The 12,500-nt window shown below is 43.8% G+C and overlaps 2 protein-coding genes across 5 annotated transcripts in view; one reads left to right on the forward strand and one right to left on the reverse strand.

The window, feature by feature from the left end:
- Window positions 1-136: 136 nt before the first annotated feature.
- Window positions 137-12,500, forward strand: part of snta1 (syntrophin, alpha 1) — a 29,461-nt gene continuing 17,097 nt past the window's right edge. Inside the window, exons 1-2 of the mRNA XM_062545614.1 lie at window positions 137-464; window positions 9,092-9,277. Coding sequence (XP_062401598.1) covers window positions 179-464; window positions 9,092-9,277 — 472 coding nt within the window. The 5' untranslated portion in view covers window positions 137-178. The remainder of the gene's footprint in view (window positions 465-9,091; window positions 9,278-12,500) is intronic.
- On the reverse strand, window positions 5,094-8,706 carry tlr22 (toll-like receptor 22). 4 transcript variants are annotated; one of them, XM_062545611.1, is made up of 3 exons: window positions 8,627-8,648; window positions 8,405-8,531; window positions 5,094-8,275 (listed from the first exon to the last, which is right to left on the reverse strand). In XM_062545611.1, the coding sequence occupies exon 3, from the start codon at window positions 8,216-8,218 to the stop codon at window positions 5,324-5,326; it is 2,895 nt and encodes a 964-aa protein (XP_062401595.1). In that variant the 5' UTR covers window positions 8,219-8,275; window positions 8,405-8,531; window positions 8,627-8,648; the 3' UTR covers window positions 5,094-5,323. The 4 variants fall into 4 exon arrangements, with proteins under 4 accessions (XP_062401595.1, XP_062401597.1, XP_062401594.1 ...); XM_062545613.1 differs by lacking the exon at window positions 8,405-8,531 and having other exon boundaries at window positions 8,627-8,706; XM_062545610.1 differs by lacking the exon at window positions 8,627-8,648 and having other exon boundaries at window positions 8,405-8,612.

Consider the following 12,500-nt stretch of genomic DNA (forward strand, 5'->3'; position numbering starts at 1 on the left):
GAGAGAGAGAGAGAGAGAGAGAGAGAGAGAGAGAGAGAGAGAGAGAGAGAGAGAGAGAGAGAGAGAGAGAGAGAGAGAGAGTTGGAGGAGGGGGCTGTATCTCTTGGCATCTCTCCCCACCCCTATCTCTTTACAGGACTGCCAGCTCGTCAAGTGGTATTCCAGGAATGCGTTGAACATGGCTGCCGCGATGAAGGCACAGAAAAGCGGACTGTTAGAACTTCGTATCACCGTGGACCGTTGGATCCGTGTTCTAGCCACTTTAAGCGACGAAACACTGACTCTGACTCCTGGAGAAGTTGACGGAGATGAAGCCACGAAACCCACCCCGGTGCCTGCCGGGGCAGTCAACGGTGACCCGGCCAACCTTGCTTCGTCTCCGGTCCCGGAGACCATCACCAACGTAAAGCGCACGGTGCGCGTGACCAAGCAAGACGTAGGAGGTCTGGGAATCAGTATTAAAGGTAAGAAGAATGAAGTCCTCGAATGAATTGACACGCTTCATTGTGAGGAGTTAACTTCAGTTGACGTCCTCGCTACAAAATGGAGCATTCGTTCGGCACAACTTAGTCAAGCTCTGTTCAAGACCGTTCAAGTCTGTTTTGTCATTTCTCTCTCTATCGAACGAACTGTATATCACTGGAATACCCTGACATCTCTCGAAAATGACTGTAGAGGAAGTTGCCCTGTTTAATCTAAGTGGGAAGCAGGAGTAGAAATATCGACGGTCGGGCAGCTCATGTCCTGAACAGAAAGTCCTCCAAGAGTTTGGCTGTAATGCAAGAACGAAATCAGTTCACGTTTTGTAGAAGAATGTCGCGAAAGCTTATTTCTCAGCAAGGCATCCACCTGAAAAACATTTGAATGATAACTTCCTAAACTATGACTAAATTGTGAAATCGTTGTGGTCTCACTGAACTTTAAATAACTTCGCCAGCCAGAGCTTTGCTAAATGAAACCGTCATGTATAGACTGCCAGGGAGGATGAGTTTTTGTCCCCTGAGGGCATACAGACAGGTCAGTAAGGAACTCATCAGGCCATACCTCTCCATCTAGTCACATTACATGAGTTCCATCTCATGTCTCCACACATGTGTGTATTTAAAGCATGTGTACAGGTGCTGAACAGATCACTTTCCCACACCTCCCAGTACAAACATCCTGAAAAACATAGTCCACAATACCAGGCTTTTTTGATAGAAAGAAAGTGTGCGTGTGTGTGTGTGTGTGTGTGTGTGTGTGTGTGTGTGTGTGTGTGTGTGTGTGTGTGTGTGTATGTGTGTGTGTGTGGCTGTGTGTGGCTGTGTGTGTGGCTGTCTGTCTGCTCTGGGTCTATGTATCCTCTGGTGACATTTATCCAGATGAAATAGCAATACAGTCTTGCTATGTGTAATGTGTCTATTTTGAGAATATGATTGTACATTTCAAATTAAGCCCCTTATTGTTTGCCTCAAACTGCTCACTCGATTACTGTAATTTAATGTTAGACATCTCAGTAAGGCTGAACATGCAGAACCTTTTCACCATGTACACTGTCAAGACAGCCTTAGGCACACCAGTGTTTGGGACGTAGCCTATATGGTTTTATATGACAAGCACACCCCAATGTGAGATCTCTTAAGGTCTCGCTCCATTTTATCATGAGAAATGAGTGAGTGAGGACTGAGGAGTGAGAAGCGAGGGAGTTTGACCAGAGGAGCCCAGACCGGGGGGCCTGGAGTGAGCTCAAGTCGCGTGTAGACGGGGCCGAACGGTGACACTGCTGCAGTTAAAAGACAGCTGCGTCCCTACGTGAAACAGGAGAGCTTAAATCAACAGTGTGGGTGGTAGCAAAGTCTCGCAACGGAGAGTCTCTCACTGCTGGGTGAGGCGTCACAGGGGTGGCAGGAAGGTGGGGGGTTGGCAGGGAGGGGGTAGTTGACACCACCACACCAACAGCTGACCAGAAAACTACCCTGCCTGGCATAGTCATTGGCCTCAGAGGAGAGCTGTCAAATAGGGGAGCGGAGAGAAGCGAGACTGGCGATGTTTATTTTAGGGGAGCCCACCCCTTGCATGTGGGGAGACAGCAAGAGAGAGGGAGAGAGAGAGAAAGAGAGAGAGATACTGTGGTGCGGTGATATTGGAAGAATATGTGAGTGGTGAATATGACCTTGTGTTGTTGAGTCCAAAGTGCAGTTGCATGGGTACATTTGCTACAGTGTTTTGGTCTACCCTTGCCTCTCTACAAGTGCAGCTGATAGCTGTGACAAACATAATATTTTATATGCAGCAGTACTGAGATCGTATAGATAGGCTAGTGGTAGAAGGGAAGTAATTTTCCATCGCATACAGTGCTCCACTATCTATTTCCACACAATCCTATTTCTGTCATTTTGTGGTGAACAAAACAGTAAATCTGTGATATAAACAGTGAAATAAGCTGATTTCTTTTTGACAAAGTAACATAAACACCATACGGTTGACAGCCAACTTAAGTATTTCAATACACTTCCATCCATGTATAGGTCATTGAGTACATTGTTTGTCCTTATCTAAGAGGTCAAGAACAGTGCAGTATTTGTTGACAAAGGAGCAAAATAAATACAGCATGTCTATTAAATACGATATTGACAGTCAGTTGAATTATTTAATTTAACCTCCATCCACTTAGTCAGCCTAGACTTCATTTGTCCTTATCTCAAAGGTCAAGAACAGTGCAGAGATGCCAGTATGTTTGTCCAGCTGGCTGACTAGCAGCCTCCACACGACAGGATTATTCTGACTTTGAAAGGTTGGACTAGCTCGGTTGTAAGTCACATATTAGCGGTATCATCTGTGCACGTGGGTGGTGGTAGCCACAACTCAATGTGTAAATCTGAGTTGAAATTTGAGGCAACACAAATAATCCCCATCATCTTTGCTATTGTGTTCAGGCACGCAGTAAGTTCCTGGACAGCTGTCGAATATGCTCTCAACTTTGTTGCAGAAGATATTATGCTAACACTAGGTGGTGTCTCTGACTTTGTGTGGCTGTCCAGTGTACATCAGAGGACATTTTAGGAGAGTCTTGATTGATTGAGCTCTCATTTGTGAGGTCAGACTATGAAGACTGGTATCTGGGTAGATTAAGGACGCTGTCTCTGGTGTGTCGCCCAGGCTCTTGAAAGGTCAGGGGTCGGCTGTGTGCAGAGCAATGGCTGCACAAAGGAGCTTATGCATAATTAGCTCACTGTAAGATCTCGGCCAGCACCGTAAGATGTTTCGAAAGTCTCGGAAGTCTACGAAATGAGGTGGATTTACCTTATTCCTTGAAACATAAATGTGTATGTTGAACAGTAAAAAGGGAAGTAAGCATACATCATTGATTGTTCCTGTCTGCCACACAGTGGCACATTGCAATGTTCCATGTAAAATGCTCAAGGTCACCTTTTCAAGCCTCTTTGAATCACCAGATGTTCATTTAATATTTTTGGAGGCTTTTGAGTCTAATGAAAAGCTGTCATTTCCAATGAAAACTATTGTTGGGCTTGATGGAATAATGTTGGCTCGGCTTCTTTCAACTGCATACGGTTGGCATACCACCTGGAGCCATGCAGCACTAAAGAAGATTTACGTACAGTGTGTTCATCTGGACCTATCAGAACAGATTGGAGCTATATGACGCAGAGATGCAGTTACAGTCCATCACAGTGTCATGGCTTAATCATGTTTTCAAAACATAAACCATGCATAGAGTCTTCAGTCGGATGAGTTCACAGTATGCTTAGAGATTCATCACTCACAGTTCTGGAGAAGTACACCTTTGCCCAAGAAAAGTACACAACTTTCAGCTGATGAGAAGGGCTATATATATAATATATATATAATATACATGTATATATAATCCACAATGAAGCGTTTGTTTACCAACCAGGATGCAAATCATTTGATTGTTCGTTGAAATATAATTCTATTTGTCCAGCTGAATTACCAAATTCAGAGCTGAGGAAAGCATCTGGGTTGGGCATCCAAGAAAATCAGCTCCTCCATCTTGATAAGGCCAATAAAGGTCACACGTGGATGATCTCCGGCCTTAATTTAACACCTTTAGATATGTTTTACATCCCTTATGAATAGCCACCAAATGTCATGCTGGCCCTGGCTAGGAGTTGCACATCCCCTTGGCTCTGAGCAGGGGGCAGTGTGTGTGTGTGTGTGTGTGTGTGTGTGTGTGTGTGTGTGTGTGTTTGTGTGTGTGTGTGTGTGTGTGTGTGTGTGTGTGTGTGTGTGTGTGTGTGTGTGTGTGTGTGTGTGTGTGTGTGTGTGTGTGTGTGTGTGTGTGTGTGTGTGTGTGAGTGAGTGTGAGTGAGTGTGAGTGAGTGAGTGAGTGAGTGAGGGTGTGTGTGTGTATGTGTGTGTGTGTGTGTGTGTGTGTGTGTGTGTGTGTGTGTGTGTGTGTGTGTGTGTGTGTGTGTGTGTGTGTGTGTGTGTGTGTGTGTGTGTGTGAGTGAGGGTGTGTGTGTGTGTGTGTGTGTGTGTGTGTGTACGTGTACCACAAGCCACTAACGTAGTGATTGAAATGCACATGACATTCAGTGTGGCACCTTCAGGTTTTATTATGGCAGCACAGCTCAGGATTGGAAAGGCACAGCATGAATTAAAATGCCAGTCTCTTTCATGAATCACCAGCAGCAGGCCAGTTGTTCAGAGACGGATTTGGAATTAATGTGATTTAATCGGCTCTCCCAGACATCTCTCACTCGGGAGACACCCAATCTCTTGCCGTTATTGACACTATAGAGCCTCACGTGGAAGAGAGTGAATTTATCAGCTTGTTGAACTCGGTCTTAAACACTTACATATGGGAGTCTCTCCTCCCTGGCTGGTTTTCTTAAATATTTAGCTATACTGTTTTACATAAGATGCTTTATCTTGTGTGTGTGGGATATGTCCCCTTGATTTTCCATCGTGATGTAATTGATGATATTCTATCTTAGTAGTAATATATGTTTACCCAAACAAGGAGACAATTATGCTTACAACTTACAACAATGTTGTTAACGATATTTGTTTATTTATATATACACTGTAGGTCAAATATAATAAAACACCACAAAACAAACCCTTAGATAAGCAGTGTAACAATTTACTTAATTTGAACAGATTTGTAAAAAAAACAGAGTGATAATATAATTAGAAATGTTAATTAATGTTATTATATTTCAAATGCAAAGTACAGTATATGATAGCTATCAAAACATCTGATCATGTATTTTTAAAGTAGATAATACAGATTTAATTTCTTTATACAATACACATTTAAATATAGATTGTATGGTGTTTCGCTCCTTCAGATTTTATATCAGTCAGCTGCTACATGGTCAGGGAAGGCAAGGCAAGGAAATCTAATCTCCTGTCCCAAGAGAATAGGGTTTTCACCTTTCTTGGTGTTCATGGCCATTTGTAGCTTCTGCCAGAAGACACTGGTGTCCTCCCCAGGCTTGGGCCAGGTGAGATAGGTGCGCTTCTTCACCAGTTTGCGCATCCTGTGATACGGAGATAGCTGGTGGGTTGGGATATCCTCTAGGAAGACCAGGATCAGCACGTCGTTTTGCTCATCGAACAGCCGGAAGCTGGCCACCTGAATCTCCCTGGAGCACCACTCGCTCCTCAGGTAGCTGCGCGTGATCACGCTGATGGTCTTGCGGCTGCTGTATATGCCGTCCACTATGTTGTCGATGATAGGCTTGCCTGGCTCAAAGTCTCGGTGGTGGAGACACAGCCTCCATCCTTGGTCGGCTTCCAGATTGGGCAGCAGTTCTCTGAGGACCCATAACTCGTCCTGGGAGTTGTAGGACACAAAGGCGTCATACTGGAAGCCTTGCTGGTGCTGCCTCTGCTGTTTCCTGCTGTCATAGAGGAACGCTAAGAAAAGGTAGTAGGCGTAGACCAGCTGCCATCGCAGAAAGTTGTAACAGAAGGAGACCAACATTGTTAGAATCACCAGGGAGGAGTTGATGACAAAGCAGATGAATTCGAAGTTCAGGTCGCAGAACTCTGTGTTGAACTGTTCCAGATATTGTCCCTTTAGGGCTGATGGATAGCTACATTTGTACTTATTCAAGTATGCCACTTGAGGGTAGTTGTCATTTTTGGCCCAATCCAAGAACCATTTATTGCTACAGTCACAAACAAATGGGTTTTTTTGTAGGTCGAGGTAGGCCAGTTGAGGAAGAGATTGGTTCAAAGTCTCGTTAATTCCCTGTAGCTGATTATCAGAGGCTTTAAGAACTGTGAGCTGAGACAGGTTCGCACCAAGTAGAAAGTTTAATGACGGAAGCTGGTTTTGTGTTACATAGAGTTCCGATAATCCAGGGATAGGATGAAACATCCTTGGAGATAAAGAAGTTTCCATTGACAACTTGTTCTTGCTGAGGTCCAGGAATGTAAGGTTGGGAGTGTGACTGAAAGTGTTAGGATGCACATGGTGAAGGTTGAGATCCCCTCCATAAATATGAGATAATAAATTCAGGCCTTGTAGCAGGTTTGACGGCAGGTTTTGCATGTTCTGACTATACATATACAGTGTTTTCAGTGACGTTAACGTTATGAATGGTGGTTGTAGTTCCTGGCTGCTAAATGATATTGAATTGCGTGCCAAATTCAGAACTTCTAGGTTTGGCATACCAAGAAACAAGCCTTGATTTTGCAATGTTTTTTGTTTGATCTTGTTTGATTTCAAGTCAAGACTTTTTAAACTTTTCAGTCCTTTGAAAGCATTTTTAGAAATACTTTTAATCTGATTATTAGCAAGAATCAAGTCTTCAAGAGAACGCAGCCCACTGAAAACCTCAAAGGTGACGTGACTTATCTTATTTCCTTCTAAATCCAGCACTTTCAAGTTTGGTAGACTGTTGTTAAAAATGTTTTCAAGGCTTACAAGTTTATTTGAAGACAGTTTTAGCACCTCCAATTTGGTAAGTTTATTGAAAGTGCAAGGTTGAATCTTTAAGATGTTATTGTTGTAAAGGTACAGCCGAGTTATATTGCTGAAGTCAAAACAGGCCAGATGGATTATTTTGTTAAAGGACATATCAAGTTGTTTCAAATTAGGTAAAACATTTAGAATATTGTTCAGTACAGTAATTGGATTATTCGACACGCGTAGTGCTTGCAGTTGATTCAGACCTTCAAATGCAAGTGAAGAGATAGTATGCATTTTATTGTGCCCAAGGTATATTTCCCACAATTGGTGGCAAGGTTTAAACGAGTGGTCACTTAATGAGGGGATCTTAATGTTTTTTAAAGTTAGAGATTTTTGCACATGAGTGCAGATCTTTTGTAAAAATTGTTCAAAATGTGGTGTCTTTAAGTGATTAATGTAGAGTGTCTTTAGGGAGGAATTGAAAGTTTGTATGATTTCAACCATCCCCTCAGATGTTTGAAATCCACCCACACTGAATATCTCTGTGGAGTTCAAAAAACTTTGGTTCTGAACTATCCATTGGAAAGGTCTCGAGTACCGACCACATGAGGTGAGGTCGAGGTATTTGAGGTTTGGAAATATGTTGTTTGTAATCTGAAATGTCTGTAATGGATTTGAAGACAAATCAAGCCTATGTATTTGCAAAGGTGTTGCTGACAGGTTATGAGACACAAAATCCCAAAGTTTGTTTTGTCCAATGAGTAACTCCAATAAATTTGGTAATTGAAATATAGACTTGACTTGGGCAAGGTGTCTAAGTTGATTATTTTCCAGATGTACACTTGTCAAATTCAAAAGGGACACAAAAGCTGAATATTCAATGTACCCAATTTGATTGTTCTCTAGTCGTAGCACTGAGAGGCTAAATAATCCCTGTAGCCAGCCTCTGGTCACTTTTTTCAACTTGTTGGTATCCAGTCTGAGCCTTTCCAGGTGAACGAGGTCCTTGAAAGCTCCATCCTCTATCTTTGATATGCTGTTTTTTGCTATGTAAAGCTGTCTCAAGTTTGAGAGATTTCTGAAATCTCCCACCGTTACGTTTAAGATTCTATTGTTAGAAATATCCAATGCCACCGAATGGATGGGTATTGGTGATGGGACCTTTGTTAATTCCAGATGACTGCATGACACGTTCTGATGGTCTGTGTCATTGAGAGATGTAAGCAGAATGCAGTCCCTGAGAGAGAACTGCTCTGAGAGCGCACTGAGAAAGCAATAAAGAAAGAAATGAAGAAATGTCCTTTTTAAAGGAGCCATATGTCTTCTCCTCATTTTGACAGTTGTTCACATTAGCCTTATTTGTTCCCGATTTCAGAGGATTGTCACAACCTGAAGAAAATGTAAAAACAGTAAATTAATTCAAGAACTTTTCTTATGCAAAATGATTTTGAATGTCAAATGAAGTTCAAAGTGATTCAGGATCATCATTTTTCAGAATGTAATCTTCAATATTCTTACCTACAGTGTCTCACATTCATATTTAATGTTTCATATTCTATGTGCGGTTGGTCTGAAGGTTGGTCAATCTTTATGTTTCTCACAGTTGCCTTCTGGTATGCCGATCAGATGTTTTAGTTCAATACCACTATCGATGGGATTATGAAATCATGCATTATTGCAGCATTAAGTTAACTCTTAGCACTGATTGAAAATTCTACAAAAGTAATTAACAGCACATACCGTGAGTGTCACTGTCTTCAATTGGAGCAGAAAAGAAACTGCCGTTTTTAAGGAAGAGTTTTGCAGTCAGACAATCACGCCTCTCGGAGGCTGCCTTTGTGAAAGGAAATGAAACAGCCAGTTTATTACCTCCGCCAAGGAGGTTATGTTTTCGCCGGGGTTTGTTTCTCTGTCTGTCTGTCTGTTTGTCTGTTTGTCTGTTAGCAAGGTAACTCAACAAGTAATGAAGGGATTTCGATGGAATTTTCAGGGAAGGTCAGAAATGACCCAAGGAAGAAACGATTCAATTTGAAAAAAATGGGAGTGATCCGTAACACCGTCGGGATTCCGGAGCCGTATATGTTTGCCTTGTATAGCCACGTGGTGGCGATCTGAATAGTTTGGTTGGATGTCAATCATGCTCTGCTGCACTCATCCCGCATTCAAAATGTTCTCCATTTAACTGGAACTGTTCTTTCTGCACAGGGGGGAAGGAGAACAAAATGCCCATCCTCATCTCAAAAATCTTCAAAGGCCTGGCTGCAGACCAGACGGAGGCCTTGTACGTGGGGGACGCCATCTTGTCTGTGAATGGGAGCGACCTGAGGGAGGCCACTCATGACGAAGCTGTGCAGGCCCTGAAGAAGACGGGCAAGGAGGTCATCCTGGAGGGTAAGTCAGGAGCAGCTCTCATTCCTACCCTGAAGAGACACGTACTGTACCCCTGTACCCCTGAGGGTGGCCTCAGGACATGATGATCTCATTCATTTTAAAGCAGTAATTGCATAGGTAGATAGATAGATAGATAGATAGATAGATAGATAGATAGATAGATAGACCACCATCTACAATTTCTAAGGAAATGAAACAAAGCAACTTCTTTTGAGTTTCGTTTGACTGAAAGTTCCTGTTCAGCATGCCACAAATATCTGTTTCCTCTTTCATGTCATATAATGTCACAAACTTCCTGTTTCATGGCACATCTGTATGAACAGAAAAGCGTGATTACGTTTCCCATGACCTTGTGTCCTTTTATGGTGAGAGCCGCCGTGCTGAGTGATTGAGCTTTTTCATTTCAGCGTGGGCCAAAGCATCCAGCACATCACTACATCATCAGTCATATTGAATTACGAACCGTCATTCTTCCAATAGGCCGTCAGCTTAACGGCGATGTGCCAACAATGAGTGTGAGCGCGTTCTCTGCGCGTGTACGTACACATTGCCCTCACAGCAGTGTCGCTAGTCTGCTAGTGTTCTCCCTGGCTCGCCTACGTCTCCAGCACAAGGCAATGAGAAGTTGTGTGTGTGTGTGTGTGTGTGTGCGTAGTGTGTCATCCATCTCTCTCTGCCTGGAACTAGAGGGAGGTCAGCCTGTGCCTCCATTGTGGCCAGTAGGGAGTATACCTTAAATGGTAATGCAACTCCTTTGAGGTTGCTGGTATTTAGAGCATGTGCAAACATCCCCCCAAAAAGTTGAACAGGTTCCAGTGCTTATGAGCCACGATGGAACACTGTGACAAAAAAGTAGAAGACCTTGGATTGTAGAGATGCACACTGATTCCCAATAAATCAGTGGATTTGAATTCAAAGGGACATTTGGCATGCTCACTCAACACTTTCAAGCACAAACAAGCGCACATGATAAATAAGGGTTGTATGAGAGGAGGTCTGCATATAGCTGACTTAGCAGAGTGTTAGATTGTTTGAGTAATGCTCTATACACTAAGCCTTATACATACATTACAGTAACACCGACTCACATGAACACAAGCGCAAACATGTGTCTGTGTCAGAATAGAACAGAACAGGCATTATCCGTGTCTAGTAGTGCACTCTTCAGAATATGAGCAAGAGAGAGAGAGAGAGTATTTGAGAAGTTAACATGTGTGTGGCTATAAGCTCAGTTTCCAGTGAGTTTCCAATTTATGGAGCCAAGTATTAACAGGAAAAGTACTGGACACCACCCTGTGCTGCCCAACCCTAACTCAAATTTTCCGACATAATATTTTTAAGCCCTGCATAGTCAGAGAAAATGTGGGATATGGCTTTGGGTCGTGTGTGCGGGTGTGTGTGTGTGTGTGTGTGTGTGTGTGTGTGTGTGTGTGTGTGTGTGAAATGTGCAGTCATCTGCCATGCACAACCTGTGTGACGGTCTATCACTAAATAGTGGACTTAAAAGAGGAGCAAATTCAGGCAGCAATTTTGTTCGAGTATTGGTCATAAGCTTGATGGCCAAATGCTGACAATTGGTGACTACAGTGTGTTGCTATCCACCTAACTTCTCTGTAACACAGGGAGATGAGGTTGGACAGTAAAAATGCATCTGCCCAACCTCCTCATTAGAAGTATCGTCATAGCATAGGCACTGGAAAATGAGCAAATTTTACATTCTAGACAGTGTCTTCAGAAAGTAAAAGTCATGCAATGTACTGCTTGTACTTGTTCCATTAATCCAGATCTCACAAGCTGAGTTGTGCTAATTTGAATCATCTTGTTTAATGTCCTTGATCTCAAGGGAACATGAGTTCTTTTAAGAAGTACATGTGAAAAAGAAGCCTTACTTTCTCAAGCCAAGTTACCCACCTCAGTCTGCAGTGCACTGAGTGCGGCATGCTTTTTCTCACCCTGTCTTTCCTAAATTCTACGTGTCAGTAGGATGAGGCTGAATTGAAGTGGAATTGAGACTTTGGAATCAGTGTGTGCAATTTGTACAGTCAAACAGTCAATTTCACTTCATCTACCTGACTGAAGAGTAGTTGTGCTAATCCACAGGTCTGACATACTGTAAGACCTATCATCCTAACCCAGACGTTGGAGCTGCCCTGCACTCCTCTTGTTATTTCCCATGACGGCATTGCACACAGCAGTCTGCAGGGCCCACTAGTTCCCGTACGGTGTTCTTCATTTCTCCGTGTTTGCGCCATCCCCCCCACCGCGTGTGGTTAACGTGACGGAGTGGACGAGGGGTCCCAGGCTAGCGTGAGCCAGCGGGAGGGTGGTGCTGTGCGTGTGAGTGAGTGAGTGAGTGAGGGAGTGATGGAGGGGGGAGATGGAGGGGGGAGATGGGGGTCTCGGCAGTGAGCAAGTAGTTTATATGATTAGTGCTGGATCTACAGTGTCGAGTCAGCGCTTCCAGGGTGAGCTCTTCTCACAGCTAATGGGGCACTAGGGGGGTACAAGGAAGGGGAGAGGGGGAAAGAGAGAGAGAGAGAGAGAGAGGGGTGGAGAGAGAGAGAGAGAGAGGTTGAGAAACTGAAGCAGAAGAGGGAGAGAGGGAGTGAACGAGCTGGAGGGGGAGAGAGAGAGAGAGAGAGAGTGAGAGAAAGAGGGCAAGAGATGGAGGGGATATAGAGAGGCTGTCATGAGAGGATAGCGGATGGTTGGATCGCAGTGGGGAGGCGGGGAGATGGGCACTGGGATTTGGGCTGCGTGAAATTCTTTGCTAGCCTTCCCAGCGTTTCCCATCGAACGAGGGTGAGAAAACCGGAATGCAGCGTGGACAGGCATGCACACACACACACACACACACACACACACACACACACACACACACACACACACACACACACACACACACACACACACACACAGACACTCAGACACGCACACACACACACACACAGGATCTACAGTTTGTTTGGGTAATTGAGCTTCCTTAGTGCTTGCTCAGTCCCATTTGTGCTCGTGCTCCACCCTCTCAACTATGCTCCAATTCACTCATTATCAGCACCCTAACATCACTCATACATACATACACACACACGCACACGCACACACACACATACACACACACACACACACACACACACACACACACACACACACACACACACACACACACACACACACACACATGCTCTCTCTCTCTCACAGACACACACACACACACACACAC

This window comes from Sardina pilchardus, chromosome 9, assembly GCF_963854185.1.
Source record: "Sardina pilchardus chromosome 9, fSarPil1.1, whole genome shotgun sequence".
In the NCBI taxonomy this organism is placed as follows: Eukaryota; Metazoa; Chordata; class Actinopteri; order Clupeiformes; family Clupeidae; genus Sardina; species Sardina pilchardus.